The sequence below is a fragment of the Rhinolophus ferrumequinum genome, chromosome 27, assembly GCF_004115265.2.
Source record: "Rhinolophus ferrumequinum isolate MPI-CBG mRhiFer1 chromosome 27, mRhiFer1_v1.p, whole genome shotgun sequence".
Lineage (NCBI taxonomy): Eukaryota > Metazoa > Chordata > Mammalia > Chiroptera > Rhinolophidae > Rhinolophus > Rhinolophus ferrumequinum.
The window spans coordinates 22,644,474-22,671,626 of record NC_046310.1 but is presented as its reverse complement, the minus strand read 5'-3'; the positions used below and the strand labels follow the sequence as shown (position 1 = coordinate 22,671,626).

Genomic DNA, 27,153 nt, shown 5'->3' with positions numbered 1-27,153 from the left:
TGTGGGACTGCCTTTCTACGACTAGGCCTTCTGTCCTGAGCTCAGGCTGACAGGCTTGAGTTAAGAAATGGCCATTGTGACACATCAGTGAATATGTTGTAAAGATGTCATCAAGTGTGTTGTGTCCTTCATTATCTTAGTCTGTGCCCCTTACACAGGCCTGCACTCCTGTGACAAATTCCTGTTAGCTCAGGGGCAGGGTAACTAGGTTTTCTTCTGATAAACTGAGATCTTTCCTCTGGTCAAGAGAATGCCTCTCCTTTCTCGCTACAAGGAAGCTCAGAGCTATGTCTGTACTTCAGTGCTATTTCTTTAATTTTCTTTTAATGCTTCTTATTCTCTCACCTCTTTTCAAAATTAATTAATTTTTGTTTAATGGCTTTTGATCTTCCGGTACCCAGTTTTCTTTCCCTATATAATTATTATTATTATTTTTTAATTGTAAGGTATTGCAGACCTTTTAAGGACATTGTCACATTACAGATTACAAAAGAGACTCTCTTCAGGTGGCACTGGAATATTCCTAGGTCAGGGAGACCTAAGGGAGTGCAGAAAACAACCTAATTCATCATTTCAAAGGGTTTTTAGACCAACCTTGTGGTAATGTGATTCCAGCCGCTGGAGTATTGAAACTTGGACTTTGTTTCAGCCGCAGCCGTGAGCTGTTGCAGTTGCAGGCTCCAAGAAGGTGCCTTCCCTGAGAGGAGTTTTGTACAAATCAACACAGAATGAATCAGAGTAGCAATATCGCTTAATGGAAATGGAAGTGTCTCTCCATTGCTCATCCTTGGATGATTTGAATTTAGCTATCTCTTTAAAAAGAGTGTTATCTCAGTAGCTGGTCAGCCCAAGAAGGGTCATAAGGACCATGAGGCAGATTTTGGCAGTGCCCATCCTGGACTTCTCAGGGGGGAGGCAAGGGAACTGTGCCCCTGGCTCAGCTCTAGTGTGGACATGGGTCCCACATGGGGTTACAGCCGGTGGACTTGAAGCGGCTCCTGTCACTGACCTTGTGAGACAGATGGAACTAGATACTTTGGCCACACACCATTAGATATTCCATTTATCGAACACCTCTAGTTCATATTTCATGCTCATGAAGCAATCTTCTGATTATGATGTGGTTTCTTGTATTTAATCTATTTACAGGGTAGAATATATTGGTCATATGGAAGGAATAATTTAAAAAAATAGACTACTTTTTAGAGAAGTTTTCGGTTCACAGCAAAACTGAACAGAAAGTACAGAGAGTCCTGTATACCCTTTGCCCCCACACATGCACAGCCTGCCACACTGTCAGCGTCCCGCACCGGGGGGGACATTGTCGTAATCCATGAACCTGCATTGTCCATCGTATACATTAGGGGTCACTCTTGGTGGTGTACATTCTGTGGACCTGGAAATATACAGTGATGTGTATCCACCAACATAATATCACACAGAATAGTTTCTTTCTCCTAAGAATCCATGTGCTCTGTCTGTTCAGCCCTCCCCCCTAAGCCCTACTAACTGATCTTTCTCCTGTCGCCATAGTTTTTCCTACCCGGCATGTTACAGTGTGGGAGCCACATACTATGTAGCCTGTTCACGTTGGCTGCTTTCACTTAGTTATTTGCATTTAAGTTTCCTCCCTGTCTTTTCATATCTCAATAGCTCATTTCTTTTTAGCACTAAATAATATTCCATTGTCTGGATGGACCATGCTTTGTCCAAGCTTCCAAGTTTTGGCTGTTATGACTGAAGCTGCTATAAATTCCCATGTGTAGGCTTTGTGTGGACATAAGTTTTCAACTCATTTGGATAAATACCAGGGAGTGTAACCGCTGGGTCATTAAATCCATGGTTTTTAATATTTGTGATTTCAGTGAAGTTGGGTCTGATTACAATTGGCTTTTCATGTGTCTTGATATCTAGGGGGAGAATGCATTACGCATGTTGGCCAGAATATTCAGGTTTGTATGACCATTTTATTTATCACTGTAAACTAATAAAGCTGTATGCAGTGTCTGCTTCAGTCTCTCATGCATGTGAATTTGCTAGACTGAGCCTGATGAGGTCTGATGACCATGGCATGTAGAGGGCAGAAATCTAGATCTTCCGGGGCTTGCTCCTGACTGATAAGGTGTCTCCTCTCTGTACCGATTTCTGTTCTGCTGCTCCATTTTTAATGCACTGGCTCTAGGGTAAAAGCTTGCAGAACAACATCTTCCTCGGCAGCGTCCCAGCTAATCACAGTTAAATGCCGGCCTTGCTCTTTCCACCCGTGAGCATGAGAAGTGACTTGTTCTTTGCAATGTAGAATAATGGGTGTGCTGTGCGTTCTTGGTAATCAACTCAACTCATTCTGGTAGTTTGTATGGTGAATAACACTAATTGTATTTATATCTTATATAAAGGCCTTTACTTGACAAAAAGTGCATTAGGACACAAAAGAATTGTGTGTGCTAGTGCAGGGTCTGGTCCTTTCTTGCTGTGTTATTTTTACAAGTGTGACAAAATAAGACATATATGTTTGGTCTCTGCTTTGAGCCTGACCCAGAGCTCCTACAATCTGTGTCATTTTCTGAGTGATAGAGATACTAGGACCATCTTTTGTTCTAATGTTAGGCCTTTGACCCTGGTTTCTGCCACTGGACGACTAAGGCCCTTGGGATCTCTAGAGTGACGAGTGTCATGTATGCTGCTGAATGACTGGTGGCTGGGTCCCCTTGATAGCTTCAGGATGGGGTCTGGTCACCAGAAAGACCCACTTTGATTAGGAGCTTGAAACTTTCAGCCCCACCCCCATCCTCGGGGGAGGGAAGTGGGACTTCAGACTGATTAATAATCAGTCGTGCCTGCATGGTGGAGTGTCCATGAAAACCCCGAAACTGCAGGGTTTCGAGAGTGTCCAGGTTGGTGAACGCATCCACATACTGAGCGGGTGGTGTACCCCACACTCTGTAGGGACAGACTCTTGTGCTCAGGACCCTTCTAGACCTCCGCTTACGTCCCTCTTCATTCGTTGTTCGTGTGTATCCATTGTTATATCCTTAATAATAAAGCAGAAATGTAAGGAAGTGTTTCCTTGAGTTCTGTGAGGTGTTCTAGCATATTATGGAACCTGAGGAAGCGGTGTGAAACCACTGATTTATAGCTGGTTGGCCGGAAGTGCAGGTGACAACCTGGGACTTCTAAGATGGGAGCAGTTTTGTGACACTGAGCCCTTAAACCTGTGTGGTCTGCACTAACTCCAAGCAGTTAGTGTCAGAATTGAGTTAAATTGCACAATACCCAGTCTGCGTCCAGCAGAATTGGAGAGTTGCTTGTTGTGGAAAAACCTACACATCTGGTGTAAGGAGTGTTGTGAAATTAGAGGAAGAAACAACTTTTCCTTTGGCAAGTCTCATATTTTCCATGAGCTTTAGCTTCTTATCTGTAAAACTGAGATTGCACCATTCCATGTTTATGAAATAGGGTTCTTGGGAGGTGCAGGATAATATAGTATGAGGGTGTTACATTAGTGTTGCAGAAACACCTTCCAAAATCCAGACTCGTGTGCCCTGGTGCTAGTAAGCCAACACACTGAGACACGGGTGCTTGGAGAAAGAGAAAGGTTTCTTTGATTTGGCCAAATGCGAGAGGAGGAGGAGTGTCTCTCAAATCCACCTCTGGCAAAAAGCAAAGGTAGGGAGTTTTTATGCAGCTAGGGAGTGGGGGAGGGGGAGTTCCAGGGAAGCGAGTGAAGTCTGTGTTTCTTTAGTCACGGATGATGCTTTTTCATATCAGACCCAAGGGTGTCAGCAGCTGGTCACAGCTACTTGGAGACAATTCTAGCCTTCTGCGAAACAAACTCACAAATTCTCTTGGAGACCCTGAAATTATCTCCTCCTACTTGGCAAAGCGACATCACATCAGCAACTTCTGACTACATTTATGAGAACTAAAGGATTTGAGCAAGAAGAGCAATTAACATGCGAACACAGGCCTTATTAAAAATTAAATTACTTAATTCTAGCTGCCAAAAATACTAGGGGCCTTAAAATCACAAGGGGCTTGGCTACACTAGGACTTAACCTCTGTTCACACCTTTAGTTCCTGCCCCAACCTCCAGGGCACACTTTTAGCTCGAAGTCCGAAGTTGCTGGGATTCCGCTGGTTTTTTCAATGGTCCCTTAACAGGTCATGGACTCTCAAACTGTGCCTTGTCTCACATATTTCCCTTCAAGGTTTCCCAAATGTTCCTACTTCTGTATGTCTTTCCATACACCACCGCCAACAATAGTCACTGTCTTTTTATCTGTGCTTTCTTAACACCTGTACTTTTATTTTATTACAAGATTTATTTATTTTTAAAAACTTTTTTTTTTATTCTTTATATAATGACTTAATTTACACATCTATCCTTGTTAGAAAACTTTAAGATGTTTTGGAGCAAGGAACCGTCTTACTTATTTTTCTAGCCTATTAATTTTTGCTCTTTATTATTCTACTTTCTGTAGGTCTAATTTGCTTGTTTTTCTCCCCTTTACATTTTGAGACATTATTTTCAATCTTCATCTAACATGTACATCTAAGTCTGAGTTTCTCTCAAAATGTAACTCTTACCTGCATTCTCCAAATTTTGATGTATATAGTACTTTCATTATTGTGTTCAAAATATTTTCTAACTTACATTCTGTTTTCTTTTTTGATGCAAGGTAATTAGAATGGTATTGCTTAATTTCTAAACATACAAGGATTTTTCTAATGAACTTTTTGTTACTGACTTTCAGAGAACCTACCCTGTCATTTCAGTCTTTTAAATTTAGTTTATTTTTTGTTGTAAAATATACATGACATACAATTGACATTTTTTACATTTTTTTCAATGTATATAATTTTTTCCACTCAGTATCTTGCCTCTACTTTTCTTTTTTTTTTTTAGTTGGGGAATATTAGGGAATAGTATGTTTTTTCCAAGATGTCAAGTCGTTTTTTAGTCTAGTTGTGGGGGTAAGCTTGGCTCCAAGTCAAGTCGTTGTTTTCAATCTAGTTGTGGAGGTCGCAGCTCACTGGCCCATGTGGGATTCGAACCAGCGACCTTGGTGTTATGAGCACCTCCCTCTAACTACTGAGCCAACCTGCTGCCCATCGGCAGCTTAACACTAAGCTTAAGCCATTGTCTCTCACTAGCCCATGTGGCAGTCGAACTGGCAACCTTGGTGTTACAAGCACTGAGCTTCAACCACTGAGCCAACCAATCACCCACTGGCGGCTAATCCCCAAGCTCAAGCCGTTGTTTTCAATCTAGTTGTGGAGGGTGCAATTCACTGGCCCACGTGGGAATCGAACTGGCAACCTTGTTAAGAGTTCATGCTCTCACCAACTGAGCCATCCAGCCGTCCCACATTTTTTACATTTTTAAGTGTACAGTTCATTGGCATTAAGTTTCGTGTTTCCCCAAAAATAAGACCTACCAAGGCCATCGGCTCAAATGCGTCTTTTGGAGCAAAAATTAATATAAGACCCAGTTTTACATAATATAATATAGTATAATATAATATAATACCAGGTCTTATTTTAATTTTTGCTCCAAAAAATACATTAGAGCTGATGGTGCTGCTAGATCTTATTTTTGGGGAAACAGGGTACAGTCATTTTGTGTGCTACCACCACCATCCTCTCCAGAACATTTATCTTCCCAAACTGTAACTCCATACTCATTAAACAATAGTTTCCTCTTCTCCCCCAGCCCCTGGTACCCACCATTCTACTTTCTGTCTCTGGATTTGATTCCTCTAAGTACCTCATATTAAGTGAAATCATACAGTATTTTGTTCCCATTGAACAACTCCCATTTCCCTGCCTCTCGCCCTGGCACCCACCATTCTGCTGTCTATGAATTTGAATCCTCTAGTGACCTCAGATATGTGTGTGGAATCATATAGTAATTATCCTTTTGTGACTGGCTTATTTCACTGAGCATGGTGTCCTCAAGGTTCATCCATGTTGTTGCATGGGTCAGAATGTCCTTCCTTTTTAAGGCTATGTTTATACCACATTATAAAGAATAATATACTTAGGAATTGCCCAAGGAAGTGAAAGATTTGTACAATGAAAACTACAAAATGCTGCTGAAAGAAATGAAAGAAGACACGAATAAAGGGAAAGACATCCCATGTTCATGGATTGGAAGAGTAATACTGTTAAAATGTCCATACCACCCAAAGCAATCTATAGGTTCAGTGCAATCCCTATTAAAATCCCAAAGGTGGTTTTGCAGACTCTCTTTTAATCCAAAACACTTAGTCCATTATAGTTTCACTTAATTGCTGATGTAATGGTTTTTTATCTACCATCTTAGTATTTGCTTACTGTTTGTCTTGCTGATGCTCTGTTCTTTTTTCCTTCCTTTTTTACCTTCATTGGTTTATTTTTTCTATTAATTTGGTAGTTATATATTTTTCATTGTTTAGTGGTTACTCTAGAGATGAAAATGTGCATCTTTGACTGAAGTAACTTTAACCTCTTCTTGAACTTATTGCAAAGACCCTAGAACACTTGAACACTTACTTAATTTCACTTACCCACTTCCTAACTCATATGATGGATGTTTTAATCTATGTGTATTTTAAACCCAAAGAGTAGATGTTGTTATTACTTTATAGTGTCAGTACTAATTTATATTTCCCCATATATTTACATTTTTGTTGCCCTTCTTTACTCTCTGTATCCTTGGATTTCCATTTGGGATAATTTTCTTTTTCCTTGAAGGTCACCCCTATCAATTTTTGTTTACTGAAATTGCCTTTATGTTGCCTTCATTTAAAAATTTTTTTTTAATTTTGATTACATATATAAAACATAAAATTTACCATTTTGGCCATTTTTTTCATTAAAATTTTAAAATTGTACAATATACGTAAAACATATGACATAAAATTTACTATTTTAACCTTTTTAAAATAGACTTTTATTTTTTTAGAGTCGTCCTAGAGTCACAGGAAAATTGAATGGACATACAGAGATTTCCCATGTACCCCCTGCCCCCACACAGGCACAGCCTCCCCCATTATCAACATCCCCACCAGAATGGGACATTTGTTACAATAGATGGACCTACATTGTTATGTCATTATCCATTAAACTTGACAGTTTACATTAGATGACACCAAAAGCAAAGGCAACAAAAACAAAAATGAACAAATAAGAGTAGATCAAACTAAAAAGCTTTGCACAGCAAAGACACTGTCAAAAAATGAAAAGGCAGCCGACTGAATGAGAGAAAATACAATTGACCTTAAACAGCAACATGGATTTGAACTGCGTGGGTTCACTTACATGCGGATTTCTTTTCAATAAATGCTGTGAATGTATTTTCTTTTCCTTATGATTTTCTTAATAACATTTTCTGTCCTCTAGATTTCTGTTATTGTAAGAATGCAGTATATGATACATGTAACATGCAAAATATGTGTTAATTGACAGTTTATGTCATCAGTAAGGCTTCTGGTCAACAGTAGGCTATTAGTAGGTAAATTTCTGGGAATTCAAAAGTTGTGTATGGCTTTTCAACTGCATGGGGGGCGGGATTCGGCACCCCAAACCCCTCCATTATTCAAAGGTCAACTGTATTTGCAGAAGATATACCTGCTTAGGGGTTAATATCCAAAATATATAAAGAACTCAATAGCAAAACACCCCCAAACAATCTGATTAAAAAATGGGCAGAGGATCTGAATACAAATTTTTCCAAAGAGGATATACCATACATATGGCCAAGAGGCACATGAAAAGATGCTCAACACCACTCATCATCAGGGAAATGCAAGTCCAACCAACATGAGATGTCACCTCACACCTGTTAGAATGGCTATTGTCAAAAAGACAAGAGAGAAATGCTGGTGAGGATATGGAGAAAAGGGTACCCTTGTGCACTGTTGGTGGGAATGTAAATTGGTACAGTCACTATGGAAACCAGTATGAAGGTTTCTCAAAAAATTAAAAATAGAACTACCAGATGATCCAGCAATTCCACTTCTGGGTATATACCCAAAGGAAATGAAAATAGGATATGTGCACTCCTATGTTCATTGCAGTCTTATTTACAGTAGCCAAGATATGGAAACAACCTAAGTGTCATTGATGGCTGAATGGGTATAACAGAGTTCATTCTTGGTGTTGTCCATTCTATGAATTTGGACAAATTTATAATGACATGTATTATACAGAGTAGGTTCACTCTTAAAAATTCTCTGTGTTCTGTCTAGTCATCTCTCCTTCCCCCCTAACCATTTTAACATTTTTAGGTATTTAATTTGGTAAAATATACATGGTGTAAAATTCACCATCTTAACCATTTTAAGTATGCAGTTAAATAGTGACTACTCTAAATACCGCATATGAGTAGAATCACACAGCATTTGTCCTTTTGTGATGACTTATTTCACTTAGCAGAGTGCCTTCAAGTTTGTCCATGTAGCTAGCACGTGTCAGGGCTTCATTCCCTTTTATGGATGAACACTAATCTATTGTCCGTATATATCACATTTTGTTTATTCATCTGTTGATGGACATTTGGGTTTGATCTACCTTTTGACTTGTGAATAAGGCTGGAGTGAACATTGGCCTACAAGTATCTGTTTTGAGTCCTATTTTAATGCTTTTGTTTATAGATCTACAAGTAGAATTGCTGGGCATATGGTAATTCTATGTTTAGTTTTTTGAGGAATCACCAAAATGTTTTCCACAGTGGCAATACTATTTTACATTCCCACCAGTGATATATGAGGGTTCCGATTTCTCTATATCCTTGCCAAACACTTGTTACTTTCCATTGTTTTGATTATGGCCATCCTATTAAGTGTGAAGTGCTCTCATTGCGGTTTTGATTTGCGTGTCCCAAATGATTAATGATGTTGAGCATCTTTTCATGTGCTTATTGGCCATTTGTATGTCTTCTTTGGGGTAATGTATATTCTAGTCCTTTGTTTATTTTTAGGTTGGGTTTTTTTATTTTAAGTTTCAGGAGTTTGTTATATATTCTAGATAGTAAGCTCTTACCAGATTTGTGATTTGCAAGTATTTTCTCCCATTCTATAGGTTGTTTTTTCACATTCTTGATACTGTCCTCTTATGTACAAAAGTGTTTTATGAAGTCCCGTTTACCTGTTTTTTCTTTTGTTGCTGTGCTTTTGGTGTCAAATCGAAGAATCCATTGCCAAATCCATGATCATGAAGATTTACCTCTTAAGTTTTCTTCTAAGAGTGCTATGGTTTTAACACATATTTAGGTTGTTGATCTATGTTGAATTAATTTTTATATATGATGTGAGGTAGGGGTCTAAGTTCATTCTTTTGCATGTGGATATCTAGTTTTCTCAACACCATTTGTTGGAGAGGCTATCCTTTCCGCATTGAGTGGACCTGACACCTTTGTCAAAAATGAATCCACTATGTATGGGTTTATTTCTGAACTCTCCTATCTGTGCCTTTGGTCTGTGTGTGTGTATCATTTGCCAGTATCACACTGTTTTTGATTATAGTAGCTTTGTAGTAAGTTTTGAAATTGGGAAGTGTGAGTCCTTTGACTTTGTTCTTTTTCAGCATTGTCTTGGCTATTCAGGGCCCCTTGCTTGCCTTCACTTTTTTTTGAAGGATATTTTCACCAGTTATGGTATTCCATATCACCAGTTATTTTCTTTGAATATTTTGAAGATACCATTCTAACTTTTACTGCTTCGATGGAGAATTCAGCTATTACTGGTCTGGTTGTTCCCTTTTGGAGATAATCTGTTTCCTCTCCCGTACCCCAAGCTATTTTAAGATTTTTGTCTGTTTTTGATGTATGGCAATTTTACAATAATGTGCCTGGGTGTGATTTTCTTTTCATGTCTACTGTTTGTTGTTCTTAGAGCTTCTTAAATCTGTGGCTTGATGGCTTTCTTTAGTTTTGTAATATTCTCAGTCATTATTTCTTCAGAGATTGCTTCTTCTACAGTCTCTCTCTACCTTTCTTTTGGGGACTCCAGTTATGTGTGTTTGTCTACACACACACACACACACACACACACACACACACATACACACATGTAGACAGAATGAAGCACAGTGTCAAGTGATGCAAAACACAGACTTTTTTTTCTGATTTTTTTTTTCCATTATGTATGATCTATTGTAAAATTATCTGCTGGATTATCATTTGAATTATTGAATTTTTCAATTCTTGAATTTCCATTTAGGGCTTTTTAAAAAAATAGTTTTTAAATTTTCTGCAGAAATTCTTAAGCTCATCTTTTATTGTCCTGAAAATATTAAACATCATTAAAATTCCATTATTTCAGATGCCTGATGGATCTCTTTCTGTTGGCTGTTGTTTTTCTTGGTTTTCAGTCATATTGTCTTGTCTTTTTCTATGCTTGGTTATTTTTGTTTCAGTGCCAGATATAGATTATGAAGAATTATAATTTGAGCTTTGTAATAGTGTCACCTTCCTCCAGAGAGGACTGAAATGTTCTCTGGCAAGTGGTAAGGGTTAGAAGCAATCCCAGATCACTTTAAATAAATCTGGGAATGAGAGTATATGTAGTTGGCCTTTACTCCTTACAAGGGCTAGTCTGTTTAAAGTTGGTTCCTCCTTACTCTTAGGATGAAGACATTTCAAGCCCCAGTACAAAACCTAGAGAGTTTCTCAGCAATCTCTGTCTTCTTTGGGAGGCTGTGATTTTCAGTATTGGTCTTCTAGCCCCTCAAATCTGTTCAAAGCTTGGTGTAGCTTTTTAGCTTCTCAGCCTCTTCTACCAGAATCAGTAGATCCTTGAGGGGAAAAAGTTGCTCTACCTGCTGAGTTCAATTCTTTGGGTTTCGCTCTTTTCCCAGATCCAGGCATACTTCGGACATATTGGGGTTTGGTTCTAGACCACCGCCATAAAGCAAATAGCGTTATAAAGTGAGTCACACAGGGATCTTTTAGTTTCCTGGTGCATGTTGAAGTTATGTTGCACTGTACTGTATAGTCTGTTAAGTGTGCTGTAGTGTATGTCTAAAAAAAGAACGTATGTACCTTAATTAGAAAAGACTTTATTGCTAAAAAATGGTAACTTTTATCTGAGCCTTCACCACGTCCTAATCTTTCTGCTGGTGCAGGGTCTTACCTGGATGTTGATGGCTGCTGACTGATCAGGGCAGTGTCTGTGGCAATTTCTTAAAATACAACAATGAACTTTGCCGCATCGACTGACTCTTCCTTTCATGAACGATTTCTCTGTAGCATGTGATGCTGTTGGATGGCATTTTACCCACAGGAGGACCTTCTTTCAAAGTTGGGGGTCAGTCCTCTCAAACCCTGCCTCTCCTTTATCAACTGAGTTTATGTGATATTCCCAATCCCTTGTTGTCATTTCAACAGTCTTGACTGCATCTTCACCAGGAGTAGATTGCATCTCAGGAAACCACTTCCTTTGCTCATTCGTAAGAGGCATCTCTTCATCCGTTGAAGTTTTATCATGAGATTGCAGCAATTCAGTCCCATCTTCAGGCTCCACTTCTCGTTCTAGTCCTGCTGTTACCCCCACATCTGCACTGACTTCCTCCACTGAAGTCGTGAACCCCACAAAGTCATCCATGAGGGTTGGAATCCACGTCTTCCAAACTCCTGTGAATGGTGACATTTTGACCTCTTCCCATGAATCATGAATGTTCTTAATGGCATCTAGAATGAGGAATCCTTTCCAGAACACTATCAATTTGCTCGACGTAGGGTTGCTGCAAACCTTCAATTTGTAAAATACACAGTATCTGTGAAGTACAGTAAAGAAAGCAAAGTGCAGTAGAATGAGGTGTGCCTGTCTCTGTTTGAGCCCCTGCTGTCAGTTCTGTTGGGTATAAACAGAAGTGGAATTCCTGGATCATATGGTAACTGTGTGTATCTTTTTAAGAAAACATCATACTGTTTTCACAGTGGCTGTGCCATTTTACATTCCCACCAGCAGTGCACAGGAGTTCCCATTCTCCACGTCCTTGCCAATGCTGGTTATTTTGTTTTTTTGACATTAGCCATTCTAAGAGGTGTCAAGTGATTTTTAAAAAATAGTTGATCTAGCTTTTCTAGTTCTCAGCAGGAGGGCGGATCCAGAAGTGAAACTCTGTCTTTATTTTTGCACTTAGCACAGTGCTGTATAAATAATGGGTATTGAATAAATAGGTAGAAAGGAGGAGAGATGGTAAAGAAAATGCTCTGAAAACTCAGGCGATGTGCAAATATAAGATATGAGGTGTAGATCGCATAGAATAAGGGGTAAGTCTTGGCTTCTGGAGTTCAAATGACCTGGATTTGAAGAAGTGTGACTTTTGGCAAGTTATTTTTCCTATATTAAACACACTATTTACTTATACCTAGAATTTTATTTTATGAAAAGCAGATTACTAGACTACAACTCAAAAACGTGTATTTGTCCAGGAGCTGGTATAAAGAGGACAATACCAGTACTTCCTTTACAAAGATGAATTGTCTGTTGTAAGGAGAATGAGATAATGCAAAGAAAAGTTTTTGGCATTTAGTGAGTGCTCCGTAAATTTTAGCCATTGTTGTTTTCTGCAGTTGTGATTTTTGTTGGCTTTCTGAACCAAACATGCTATTGCACTTGCTGATTGAAGTCCCAAGTCCAAGGTTAACATGTCCTTTCCCAAAGACATTTCTTCCTCCCCCAGTGGTGTCTTTGTGGTAGGTTTTCATTGCAAACTGTATTTGCTTGCAGAAAAATAGAGCATTACCTCTGTCAAAACTTACTGCTCATTTGGTTTTCTTGTTCTGCTAGGACTCTGGTTAGGAGTAGAATGGGACAATCCTGAGAGAGGAAAGCATGATGGAAGCCACGAAGGGACTGTGTATTTTAAATGCAGGTAATTTTTCATTATGAATTGGCATGGTTACTTAGGATGGTATTTAATAGTTGAATAAAGGGGGATTGAGAACAAGAAATGTTTTGCTCTTGGGGTAGTTACAGAATATGGTGTATTCTAAAAAAAATTCTATTTGTAGAGGGAGTTTTTTCCATGTTTTAAAAATTGACTCCTACAAGTGGGATTACTTTCTTTATCCTTTTCTGTGTTTTTGTTTTCTTGTATTAGATGACTATAAACATTTCTCATTGATTCCTTAACAATTTACAATTTAATGTGTACTAGAAAAGAGAAATAGACTAGATATCCAATAAGAAACAGTTTATTAAAGAAAACACAGAACAGCCAAATAGTAGAATGCTAGGCCATTGTTAAAAAAACTTCTTGTCATGAAAGAATTAACATATTGCATACATACTGATATTTTTAGCTTGATTTTTGAGAAACTCCAGGAAGCTCTGAAAAGGATGGTGGGGGAATTTTAGGCAGAGTCTGTCTTTTAAATTGTTGTTGTTTGTTTTCCTTAGGTTTTAGTTTCTCAAAAGGATTTCTTAATATTAAGTTTATTTTCTTTAATTGTGGTTCAGTGAACACAATCCAGGCCTGGAAACGAAGACTCCTCTAATTCTGCTTTTAATAACTTTATGACCTTGGACAAGACTCAATTGAGTAACCTCTAAAATGAAGGTCAGAATTAGATAATAACAAAATGTGTTTCCTAGCCCACCCCTCTGTAATTTTAGAAAGTCAGGATAGAGGAAGAATCACCTCGTTACCTGGAGGCCAGCTGTGATGGCAGACATGGGATGGGGCCAGCTCAGAACCTGTCCAGAGTTCATGGAGGAGGAAGGTGTGGAAAAAGAAATGTCTTAGTCTGTGTGTTGATCCTTTACCTGCCTGGACTGGCCCATGATCTCACAAAACCTTCAGTGAAGGTCCTTTTTCTGTGGAGCCTGTCCCAGCACACTTCCCTCTTCTAAAAGCTTGCCCAAATCGTCCAGGATTACACGGTGCTTAATGGTCTCTGGATATGATGATATTTTCAGCCGTAGTTACTCTGAGTAGAAAAACGAAGACTTGTTTCAGTGATGGCATATCTAGGATTTGCCCTGAAGTGTTGGTGGGAGGCTAAGGTCAGCGGCATCCACTCTGTGTTTGGGTTGCGCCCCCTGCAATAAGTATTTTCTTACTTCGTTCTGTCTTTCAGTATAGCCATGCCTGAGCATTTACATATTGAAATACATTTCTTACTATCGATTATTTTTGTTTCATTGAAATGGGGCTTTTGTTGACTTGAAAATCCTGTATGGGTAGGTAATGTTATCTGTGAACCCCATTTCAGGATATTTTGGGGGTAGTATAAAAGAGAGCGTTGAGTCCGGTGGAGAGCCACTGGTCTAGATGACAGGAATTACCTCGTCCTTTAAGGTTGTTAATGCTCATATTGGTGTTAACTAGAACATGACTTCAACTAGTACAGTTTATACCACTATCTTAGAATCTCTAAATCAGACAAAACAGATTTACACCATGTGTATTTTGTTATTTAGCTAAGTCAGATCTCTTACTAATCTCATACACACTTCTTCCCTTGTAAGAAAATTCCTTGGAGTCTTTTTTTATGTGTCAAATTTTACTTGGAAAGGCATAATAACAAGATAAGTATTTTAGCACAGTTAACGTTTTCTTTGTGTTTAGAAGCTATTTTCATGAAGCCAAAGCAATTTAAAGTTGTCAGGACATACGTATTCTCATCATGGGCTTGTGAAATAGGTAAATGGCAAAATGGTGGTGTATCCAATTTAAATAAGAAAAATATGAATCAGAGTTGTCACATTATAGCCAAACTTGGACCCCCATCTCTTCACAAGCGCGTGTTAATATCAACTGGCCGATAGCGTGTTAGATGTATAATAATCAGTGTGGTTGGCTGTGCGCTTTGGCACATCAACCTTATGGAAGTTAGTTTGCCTCATACCTTGTAAAAGATACAGGCTGTACCTAGCGGGATGTTGGGTGACCTCAGTTCCCTGGGTCTGCAGCGGTTCAGGGTGGTTGGAGTAATCTCTGCTGCTCAGGGTTAGGTCCTGCTCTCAGGAGGAAACTTGAGAACAGACAGTGTGGTTTTCAGGGCCTGCTCGTGGCATATGTTCTTCCCAGCGTATTTTCTACCCAGCCAGCTCAGATCACATTGATCTCATGAGAGTCCAGTTTAGAATAGAAAAACATTTGCAAGGGCCTAACCTCTTCTTTAACAATGACCTTAAAGAAGAAGGATGGGCTTTAACCTGGGGAATAAACATTTTTATAGTTAGCTTGCAGTGTTTCCATATTTTATCCCATTTGTTACTTACTCTAATTAATTATTTGCAGTGATTATAACAGGTATTATTACTATCTTTCATTAATGGCCAAATGTAGTAATGGGTTAGAATACAACATGAAAAACGACTTGAGCTGAAATCCTGGCTGTGGGCTTCTCTTCATGATAGGTCTCTAAACATGGGGTAGATTTTTTTTTTCTTGAATCAGTGTGACGTCAGAATGGGCCTAGGAGTGGACCAAGTTTATAATTGAAGGAAATACTGAGTTTTGATTAGAGGTTAGTGAAAATGATTTTCCTCATCTATTTCGGTTAGCTCTTGATGCATGACCAACCACCCTAAAACTTGGGGCTTAAAACAACCATTTCTTGGCTGGTGATTCTGTGTGTCAGGGATGTGGCAGGGCTTAGTGGAGACGCTTGTCTGTCCCGAGGATCTGCGACGGCCTTGCAGACTGGGGACTTGGTATTGGTTGTTGTCTGGGGGGACCTTGAGTCTCCTCTAAACGGGTTCAGTCTCTCTCTTCACACAGCCTTTCACCATGTCTAGCATGAGCTTCTTATACAGCATCTGGTGTCCAAGAGGGTGGAGATGGAGACTGCAGGCCTCTTAATTCTCAGGCTTCGCGCTGTCGGTAGAAGCACGTCACTGGATGAGTCCACACCCAAGAGGAGGGGAGGAGACACAACCCTTTGATGGGACAAGTGGCCAGTCCCGTTGCCAAAGGGCGTGAGAGTCACCTGTGAAAATCCTCAACCACAGTTCCCCTTCGTTCCCCACGCAGAAGTCCCCGCGCCCCTTCGAGGGTCTCGCCCTTTATCCGGCGTTGGCCGGAAGTTCGGGGTGTTGTCGTCTGAATTCCGCCAGATGCCAGCGAGGCTCCCCGGGTGCAGACGCGTGGCAGGCGCCCCTTGCTCTGGAGACCTGCGGAGTCAGGCGCCCCCCTCACACCTGCCTACAGTGGTGAAAGGACACAATGGCTGCGGAAGACAGTCCTGTTTGGAGAGGACGAGGAGGGCGCGCAGCAGCCCCTGATGCCTGCGCTTCCCAACCCTGCCTGGCCCGTGACTCTGAGGCACAGTGTTCCCGGCCGAGGGCCCATTTCTGCTTCCCAGTGAACCCCAGCGTCCTAGACAATCCGTTCCAGCTGTGGTTTTTGTAACAGGAAAGCACCTGTGTCATTCTTGGCACTCAGGTTCTCAGAAATGTTGAGTTGTGTAACGCTGCTTTCTCAGCAGGCGCTGCTCCCATAAGCGCTGAAAATGGTGGTGGTTAATGTAGTACATCTGTTTCCTTGTGCACGAACTAGAGATGAAAAAATCAGATGTTAATGATATTCCTGAAGTTTTTGCTCTCAGTTTTTAAAATGATAACCTTTAACTTCTTTTATGATAATCTCTTGTTTTACCCGTTCACATTTCTTACTCTGTGTTTGGTAGCGGTTAAGATTTGGTTGTCTCTACCAGGCAGGTTTGGTCTACACAAATCCAGACATCAAATTCTACAGTGGGGATGCTAAGACCCTGCTCTTCCCTTCACCCAGGCAGGACACTTTGTCCTTTGAGCCCACAGTCAGCATGTGGCAGCATGGTGTCCTCGGCCTTTCCCCAAACTCAGCAGTGTCGTGTTCATGGAGGCGAAACTACTGGGCCTAGATGGTTAGGTGGACACACCCCACCTTGTTTCACGTGGCAGGTTTTTTTTCTTGGGAGGGGTAAGCGTGTTAGATTAGCACTGGAGACGGCTGCCAGTAATTCTTGTTCTGGTTCAGGTGTGTGGCTCCTCCCATCAAGAGGTCTCGGAGGCTGTTCCCCTTCCCCTGACTCTAGATGGCCTGTGACAAGTGGCAGAAGTCGTGTTTTGTTAGTTCTGGGACTAGGCTTTAAGAGGCCGTGCAGTTTCTGTTTTCACGCTCCTGGAAGCCATCACCACATAAGTCTAAATACCCTGCTGGGAAGAAGCCCAGCGGCCCCAGCCGCTCCAGCCACCCTCGCCCAGGGGACGGGAACCTGAATGGTTCAGCCTCAGGCAACTCCCAGCTGAAAGCAGTCACATGGTGACTTGAGTGAGCACCACCTGAAACAGAAGGACGGCTCAGCCAAGCTCTCCCACAGAAGTGTGAGGAATAAATCATTGTTTTGAGCTGCTACACTTTGGGTAGCAGTAGACACCTGGAACAAATAACTTTATGCCTGAGGCTGTGTGTGAATTTACCTTGCAAATGTTTATAACCATATTTTCTCTTAGCAAAATTATACTTAAGTCAGATGACGAAATTATGTTATCATTGATGGTGACAAGATACCGCAGGAGCCCATCTGCACGGTTTGGGCGCCGCTGCTTAAATTTAGAGAGTGTGGCATCTGGGTGAATCCTAGCATTTCAAAATCTGTGGGTTTATTTATTTATTTAAGATGAATTTTTAATTTTATTTGGGAAGGGGAACAGGACTTTATTGGGGAACAGTGTGTACTTCCAGGCCTTTTTTCCAAGTCAAGTTGTTTGTCCTTTTAGACTTAGTTGTGGAGGGCGCAGCTCAGCTCCAGGTCCAGTTGCCATTTTCTAGTTGCAGGGGGCACAGCCCACCATCCCTTGCGGGAGTCGAGGAATCGAACTGGCAACCTTGTGTTTGAGAGCCCCCTGGCCCATGTGGGAATCGAACCGGCAGCCTTCGGAGTTAGGAACATGGAGCTCTAACTGCCTGAGCCACCGGGCCAGCCCTGTGGGTTTATTTTTAATAGTATATTAGGTGCAATAACTCCGTATCTCATGCCAGGCATTATAGTGATGGTTTATATGTTATTATGATTTATTTAATCCTTAATAAATAACTTCATTTGATAGGGCTTTAAAGATGAGGAAACTGAGGCTGAGAATGTGAACTCAGTTGCCTGAGGTCGCACAGCTCGTAAATCCTGGAGCCAGGAACTGACCCCAGGTTTGCCCGACTCCGACGTACTTGTTGACCCCATCCCCACCTCACTCTCCCCTCCCATTTTAGGAACACATATGTTAAGTAGGATTTTAATTTAAGCCATGTGTTTCATTTACCAAAATAAGCCATCGATTGTCTTTAAGCCAAGACAGAAATGTGGGAAAGGATGGCACCCTAGCCGTCGGAAATCCAAGATTTTTGGTTTTATAATAGTAGACCCAGTATTCCCAACTGACACAGGGATGGATTAGGTCAGCATTTCTTAAAGTGGGACAGGAGGCCCACCTACATCAGAATTCCCTGAGCATTGTTTTAAATAAGTAGATTCTTGGGCCACAGCCCCCCACCCAGTCATTTAGCTTTGCAGGTGACTTTCCGCTTTTTAGGTTAAGTTTGAGAAGCCCTAAACTAGAGAATCTCTTAGGTAGATCCCTTTGAACTCTTAAAAAGTGATGCTAACTACAGAGGGTGCCAAAAAAATGCATACACATTTTAAGAAAGGAAAAAACTTATTAAAATTGTAATATTCGATATGCACCGATAACAGAAGATGGATACAAGTCATGTGTATACACTTTTTTGGCACCCCCGGTATATTTAATCTCTTTAGCTGAGTGATATAATTGTGTTTGTTAAAACAAATCTGTTTTATTTACAGTATGAGCCTGTCTTAGGGTTAAAATGTAATATTTTCTAGGCAGCTTCTGGTAGTCGGTGATCCTCTGAAATCATAACAGACTCAGAACTTGATTTTGCTGTAACAGAGAATTTAATGTCCTGCATCATCAATTTCCCCTCTCCACTGGATTATTTTCATCAACATACAAGTTTGTTACTTTGTCCCATCTTAAAACATTTCCTTTCTTTCCCCAGCTCACTCTCTGGGGCTCACCTCATCAGGCTGTGGGCCCCAGCTGCTCTGACCTGGGTTACCTTCCCAATCAAAGCCCATTGCTCAGTTCAGCGGCCAGCGTCCTTCAGCTGTCACCTTCAGACTTTCGTAGCACTGGACACTGTTGTCCACTGTCTTCTCTGGTTTCCAGGACACCACACGTTCTGAGATTCTCATGACCTCTGGGTCACTTCTTACCTGCATCGTTTCTAATTTTTGGGGATCACAGGTTCCTTTCACAATCTGGTAATGTCTTCCCACTTCCCAGAAAAACATGTGTTGGTTTATGTTGGCAAAATTTATCGTTCATATTAGTTTTCATCCTTTTTAATTATGTCGACATCTAGGAAGGTTTGATTCCTTTAAGAGTTAAAGGTTGTAAACCGAATAGTGTTTCTGATACAATTTTTGGAAATTCATATATTTCATCATTTATTCTCTACAGTGATCAAATGATAATGTTAACATTTTCAACTGTTTTATAGGGTAGACTTAGATTTCCCTGAAAATAAAGTATCATTGCTGTGATATACTGCTGAGTGCTGAAATTAATGGGTCTAAAGACCTATTATCAATCTCTTGGAAAGCCTGACAGTGGTTGTTATGTACAGCAGTATTATTAATATTTCTATTAAGTCCTGCTAGAGATTAGTAAAATTGCTATAAGACTTGAATATAAATCGTGGCAAAGTATCTTGTATTTCTGTAGAATTGGTCCCACTTGCTCTATTTTAGCCTCATATTTTAGCTTTTAAAATGGATTTAGTTCAAGTTTAAGTTCTCATTTGAAAAATTTTGTACGGAATCCTTCTACCCACAAATGTTTTCATTTCTTTGTATCCTTATCCAGTCTTTCTCTGTCTGTCAGTAGGATTCCTCTGTACTTGTATCATGTAGAATTTGGTTCAATTTTTAGAAATCGCAACATTTTGTGAGTAATTTTATTAAGTATTATAGCTAGAATTTTTTAATGAGTATCTATCTGGTTTACTTAATAGTTCCTGTTCATCTGGGCATATTTATGGGTTCCAGAGTTCCTAAATTACAAATAAATGCTATTGTGCAGAATCTTTGTAAATACAGTTTACAATTATAAATACAAAATACAGTTTTGTTTTTTATTTTTAAATTACTGCCTGCTGACAAATTCCCAGGAGTATGATTATACAATAAAAAATAAACCTAACCTTGCAATCTTGAAGGTGTTAGGATTTTTCTTTATTTTTTTTGTGTTCTGTTGAAAATAGTTTAATTATTTGAATTTGCATTTCTTAATCATTAGCAAGGTAAAACTTTCCCCCATGGATCTAATACTTCCATTTACTCTTACGTAAATTATCTGTTTCATATTTTTTGTCTATTTAATCTATTGGGATTTTACATGCTTGCAGAAGCTCATGACCCTTTATGATCAATCATATCAGTTAAACTTTTTCTATGGTATATTATTTTCCCTTTTATGCTGACTTTGGTTTTTTCAGCACATGGAAAATTTTTGAAAACCTTCAGAATTCTGTATCTATTGCCATTCTTGGTGGATATTTTTTCTTTCTAAAATTGTATAATTGCTTTTATATGCTAATATATTTGTAAACAAATTTGTAATTGCAGATGCTTTGCATTTGTGGCGGAGCGACAGTTTCTAAAGGATTTTTGCACGTGTCATCTTATTTAAATGACCCCATGGATAATGTTTTCTGTGTTCCATTTTTCTCCTTTTCCAGGCACCCAACAGGAGGATCCTTTGTTCGTCCAAACAAAGTAAATTTTGGAGTAGACTTTCTTACTGCAATTAAGAAGCGCTACGTATTAGAAGATGGACCAGAGGAAGATGGAAAAGAGCAGATTGTTACCATTGGAAATAAACCTGTGGAAACGATTGGTTTTGACTCTATTATCAAACAGCAAAGGTAAGTGGAATTGATCATGGGACGTAGAGCTGACTCGTACAGTTCCATCAAGGTTCAGGATTAAGCTCACCTGACTATATTGCTGCTCAGAACTTTCAAACTGGTCTGTCCTTCCTGCACAAGCAGCAAATGCAAATCGGAGGAATCTGAGAATAGAGTCTAGAGGGAAATTAAAATCCTTATTTTAGTTCAGGGTTGTTGCACTTTTCTAGATTGGAATTAAAACATTGATTTGCCCATCATTAATATTTATACCATACTGTCTTTTATTGACTGATTCTTAAGTAACTAAGGTTGACATTTTGGTCCTTTTCTATTTCCTGGTGACACTTCTAGCTGGTTGAAGTCAGAAATGGAAACACAAGTCTAAATTGGTACCTGTGCCACGTAACATGCTGGTGCCACCTTATGCACTGTAGTTCCCGTCGCGCTTTTGACACATGCGGAAACCTGGGTCCCATCCCAGACCTACTGAATCAGAATACCCTGGGCTCTTGCTTTTAAGAAGTACCCCAAATTATTATGTTACTGTCTGAGGGGCTCGAAATAATGCATTTTACAACTGCTAAGTCAGAACGGCCTCTGTTGTCTGAAACTGTACATTGACTCCCTGTAGAGAGGCCCCCGTTCATTCTGGTGAACTTTCTGAACCAGAGCGAGTGGAAGCTGATGTCCACACGGAAGCACCCGCAGAGCAGCCGTTACACAGTTTAGTGGTAGTGGATTGGCCTTGACCCGGATGAGACGCCCTCGTAGTGACCCCTGCTGGCCACTATGGAGAGTAGATTTGCAGCCTCAGCGCAGGCCTGCAGTCTTTGCTTTCAGTCTCTAAAAGAATTAAACTGGTTTTTGTTCAAAGTAAATTTCTTTGCTGTCTTTTCGTTGCTATTGTTGTTATTACGATTTAACATAATGCAGAATTTAAAGTGCCCGTGGGACAGTGTTGAAGAATAATTTCTTGAAAGCTCTGCTTTTTAGCATAGATGACCAGCATTAAAAAATCTCAGAATAAATCAAGCAACAATTTAATTGCTTGTTAATTGCAGAACAATATGCCTTTGTAGTTGAGAATTTAGAAAATATAAATTGAACAAAAGAAAGTCACGACTAATGCCACCATGGAGAGATAACTATTGTGGTTTCTGCTTTTTATCCTACTGATTTATGTGACTTAAAGAACTGCACATGTGCTTCATAAAGTTAGAGTTCTTTATTTTTTCCATTTAATTTTTTTCCATGCAAGTATTTAACTATCATTTACCCCAGAAGAGGCATTTTTCCCCCCTTATTTGTTAATGTCTTTCAGAGAATGCTATGGGCTCTGTGAATATCAACCAATTGAGAATAAATTTTCCTCCCCTGGTTTCTGAGCAACCGCATAACTCATGAGGTTTTCTGGCGAATGAACCTGTAGAGAGAGTGTCATTGTGTGCAGTAATTAGCTAGTGTCTCTCTGAACGGACCCAGAGCTGGCTTCAGCTAAGCCGCTTTCCAGCTCTGACACAAGTTACTTGTTATTCGTAAGCCTCAGTTTCCTCATTTATAAAATAATACCTAAGGTGTTAGAGCTGCTGTGAATCACAAATGAGATGGCGCCAGAACCGGGGGTCATCTTTGTCTGAGAGGAAAACCTCTAAGCCATTGAATTACCTCCTTAATAAAACCCAGCTGCCCAGCTTTGAGTTTGTAGCGCTAGCACTAAGAAAAAACAAGAAAACCAAATAGAAACTGTTATGCGTAATTTCTCTTGGAGATGGCTTTGGCTCTGCGGTGACATCTATTATGTGTATTGAGACCCGACCCGAGTCCCTAAGCTTTGTACCAGCTTTCCTGGCGCGGCACCGCACTCCTGTAGGTACAGCAGGATATTTTTAGTTTTGGAGGGAAGCAGTTGTAGAGATGATTCAGTTTTATAATATTTTTACAATTCCTTTCAGTGGTGCCATATCCCTGCAAAGCTAGGCTTTTGGCAACCGCAGTGACAAAAAGCAAATAGTCCTGGAACAGAAGTGGAGGTGATGGTGTCCAGTCTCATTTCCAGGTTGGGAAGCTGAGTGGTGCCCAGCAGACACTAAGTTGATAGGACATAAATGCTTAAGTAGTTTGGCCCTAACTATGTACTAAATGTAACGGTTAGGTATGCATGTATATATGTATTTACTTATTTATCTACTTATTTACTTATTTTTATTAGTTTCGGGTGTACAAAAACAACATAGTGATTAGCCATTTATATGCCTCACAAAGTGATAACCCCAACAAGTCTATTACCTACCTGACACTGTACATACTTGTTTCCTCGAAAATAAGACCTAGCCGGACCATCAGCTCTAATGCGTCTTTCGGAGCAAAAATTAATAAGACTGGGTCTTACATTAATTTTTGCTCCGAAAGACGCATTAGAGCTGATGGTCCGGCTAGGTCTTATTGTTGGGGAAATACGGTAGTTATTACAATATTATTGACTATATTCCCTATGCTGTATTTTATATCCCCATGACTATTTGTTTTATAGTTGACATTAAATATTATTTTTATATTAGTTTCAGCTGTACAGTATAGTGCTTAGACATTTATGTAATTTATGAAGTGATCAGTGATCCCACTGATACGTTTAGTACTCATCTGACACTGTACATAGTTATAATATTGACAATATTTCCCATACTGTACATCCCCACGACTATTATGCAACTACCAATTCTTCTTCCTTTTTTTTTTTTAAGATTTTATTGGGGAAGGGGAACAGGACTTTATTGGGGAACAGTGTTGACCGGACTTTTTCCAGGTCAGGTTGTTGTCCTTTCAGTCTTAGTTGTGGAGGGCGCAGCTCAGCTCCAGGTCCAGTTGCCGTTGTTAGTTGCAGGGGGTGCAGCCCACCATCCCTTGCGGGAGTCAAGGAGTCCAATCCGCAACCTTGTAATTGAGAGCCCACTGGCCCATGTGGGAATCGAACCGGCAGCCTTCGGAGTTAGGAGCACGGAGCTCCAACCACATGAGGCACCGGGCCGGCCCAAATTCTTACTTCTTAATTCCTCACCTTTCTCTCCCAGCCATGGTTAGGTATTTTTTTTTTTTTTTTTTTTGGCCTATGGACACCGTGAAAAAAATTCCTGAAACACCAAGGGCCCCACGAATGGAGAAAGTTTGGGAGCTTCTGCCCTAGAACTTGGCTGCTGCCTTTTCCCCTAGTTTCTGATCATGGTACTAGCTCATGCCTTGCATTTTATCTTGGTGTCTTACCCAAAGATTGTCAGTTTTATGTTTTTTTATAAATATTTATAAAATAACTTACTGTCTGTAAGGCAGTATTCTGAGAATTTCACAAATACTAACTCACTAAATTATAGCATTTAAAAAAATTGTAAAATACACAACAGAAAATTCAGTCTTAAGCATTTTAAGTGTACAATTCTGTGACATTGAGTACATTCACATTGTTGTGCAACCATCCCCACCACCATCTCCAGAATTTTCTCTCCTTCCCAAACAAACTGTCCCCTTTAACGACTCCCTATTCTCCCTCGCCCCGCCCCTGGCACCCACCCTTCCACTTTCTGTCTCTATGAACTTGACTACTTTCGGGACCTCATATAAATGGAATCATACAGTATTTGTCCTTCTGTGACTTATTTCACTTAACATCAAGTCCTCCGGGTTCCCCATGTTGTAGCCGGTGTCAGAATTCCCTTCCTTTTTATGGCTGCATAACATTCCATTGTGTGGATGGCCCACATTTTCCCCACCCATCACCGATCGATGGACACTTGGGTTGCTTCCGCCCTTTGGCTAATGAGTGACGTGCTATGAACATGGGTGCACATCATGGCATTTTAAAGATGTGGACTCTGCAGCAAAGAGATGCTAACTTGCCCGTGGCCAAAGGAAGTGGCAGAATTGGGATTCGAACCCCAGCAGTTGGGCTGGGCTCTTAATGAATAGAGCAAACGTGTTCCCTGCCTTGAAAGTGGTGTCAGAGAGTGTCTGGTGAAGCTGGAGATCCACAGCTCCTCTAGGGTGAATCCCTGGAGAGACTCACGTGTGAGTGCAAGATGTATGCACCAGTGTATACGTCAGCACTGCCGGGAAGAATCCCAGTGTCAGCAGAGGAGTAAATGAATGAGTTGTGGTCTGTTCAGATAGTAAAAGACTGTAAGATGTGAAAGCGAAAGTTCTGGGGTACATGTATTGATATAGCTAAATGTCACTGCCAGACAATATGCTGTTGAGGAAAGAAGTAATTTGCAGGAGGATATACAGTAGAGTAACATTTATGTCAAAAAGACTGTAATTGTTGAGGGATATGGAAATGTATAGTAAAACTATTAAGAAATGCTTAAAAGGAAACAGACACCGAAAGTCTCACACTGGTTACCTGTGTATGTGTGTGTGTATGTGTGTGGGGGAGTGGAACGTGTCATGGGAAGTGACACAGGACTTCGGTTGTATTTGTAATGTTTGTAATGTTTTCTCTTTTGTTCCAGTAATGCTTTATTTCTGAAGTTGGGTGGTGGGTACTGGTATTTGCAATTTTTGGTACCTTGTTATATGTCTGAAATGCTTTTTGATTTTTTAAAGGGCCAGTGGATAGCGTACGTGTTGATGTATACATGTGAACTATGTGTTTTTCATGCAGTCAGCTGAGCAAGTTGCAAGAAATTTCTTTGAGGAACTGTGCAGTAAGTTGTGCTGGTGACAAAGGAGGCATTGCCAAAGCGTGTCCTAGTATCCTTTTCAGTGATGACTCATGACCGGAATGTGACTGGGCTGGCACTTGTGCCAGACATCGCTGGTGCCCACCCAGCGTCCACTCTCCCCGACTTTCTTTCTAACAGCAGCCTGGTTTCACCTGGGGCAGTCGCTGCCCAGGTATTGTTTACCTTCCCAGGCCCCTTGCTTTCAGGTGAGGCAGTGACTCACCCTGGACAGTGAGGTGTAAAGTGGAAGTTTCGGGGTGGGGCTCCTTAAAAGCGGACAGATGGGGCTGGCATCTGCCTCTGCCCTCCAGCCTTGAGCGCAGACAGATCACGCAGGCTGGCACCCGTCTTGGAAGTGTGGTGGAAGATTCCAGTGCGGGCTGGGGCAGCAGGGACTGGAGGGGGAGCTGGTGTCCCTGCTGGTGTCTGGGGGCCACCGCATAGCCCTGGGCTGCCTCCTTGTGAGAATGGAAACGCTTCCCTTTATTAAGCTTCCTGTTTCACGCAGCCGAGTGCAGTTTTGTTAAAATAACCTCAAAACAGCCTTTTCTAAAGTTTGTGATCTCTTTTCTCTGCCTTCTAAGTGGTTTTTTTGTTTGTTTTTTGCCATATATTGCTGTTATGCCCACAACTTAAAATATAGGAGATAAGTTTTTTAAAAAATTCCCAATGGCATCAAATAGACTTGCTCTAACTTTAAAAGGTCTTTTCCCAATTCTGTAAGTCTGCCACATCGCTCCGTAACAACTGATGCAAAAGATAGCGGCTTGTAATCAGTTTTTTCTGAGTGAAGAGGTGGCAGATGAGTAGCTCTCTTCAGCAGAATTTTCTGACTACCCGACAGCCCATACCGTGGGGTGACAGGAATTGGAGCAGAGCTGCCCACGGGTGTGTCTGAGCTGTCATCCCCTAGCCTTGGGGTAGCTGTGGGGCTTGTGGGTGGCGGCCTGGTGTGAGGGTCCCTCCACAGGCCTGCGGGGGTGGGGGCGTGGGGCTGGAGCTGGGTGACGGGGGCGCAGTGCGCAGGGGTGTCCCATGTCTGTCATCGGCCAGCTGCTCCTGAACCATTTCAGATTGGGGATTGGACAGTTCAAGGCTTACTTGAACACGTGCTGCGTTAGGGAATGTGGGCTGTTTGGTGGCTGCCGTGTTGTCAGCAATGCAGGGACCGGCAGCAGCTTGTCCCATCAGACTGCTCTTTCCCGGGGTCCCCCAAGACTGGAAGAAATGAGGTTTCCCTGAGATAGTCAGGGGAGCAGATGTCTGCGGCTCCTGACTGAAGTCTCCTCCGCAGCGGAAGTCTTGCAGTGTGTGACCCAGTCGTACTTTGCGTTGATCCTTCGAGGTCATTCACTGGCCAGGGACACGGCAGCGGAGGGCTCCCTGCTTCACAGGCTGGCACGCGCTCGGCCAAGACACCCGTGGGAGCAGGAACCGTGTAGCTGCTCGGAATGTGCCCGTGTGCGCGGCACCTCGTCAGGTGTGGTTGGCCCGTTCAGTCGGTTGAGTCGCTCAGAATGCAGATGGCCTGTGC

At 41.0% G+C, this 27,153-nt stretch overlaps 1 protein-coding gene across 5 annotated transcripts in view; it reads left to right on the top strand.

Annotated features, from left to right (window-relative positions):
• The window catches only part of TBCE (tubulin folding cofactor E), a 60,471-nt gene that overhangs the window by 19,671 nt on the left and 13,647 nt on the right, over positions 1-27,153 (top strand). For 4 of the 5 annotated variants that reach the window (XR_004422249.1, XM_033099569.1, XM_033099571.1 and 1 more), the window contains 3 exons: positions 12,777-12,861; positions 20,737-20,922; positions 25,559-25,647. Coding sequence is in view for 4 of the 5 variants with exons in the window: in XM_033099569.1 (XP_032955460.1) it covers positions 12,777-12,861; positions 20,737-20,922; positions 25,559-25,647 (360 nt within the window). In the remaining variant the exon portion in view is untranslated. Of the gene's footprint in view, positions 1-12,776; positions 12,862-20,736; positions 20,923-25,500; positions 25,648-27,153 lie in introns of all 5 variants that reach the window. The other variant, XM_033099572.1, reaches the window with a different exon arrangement.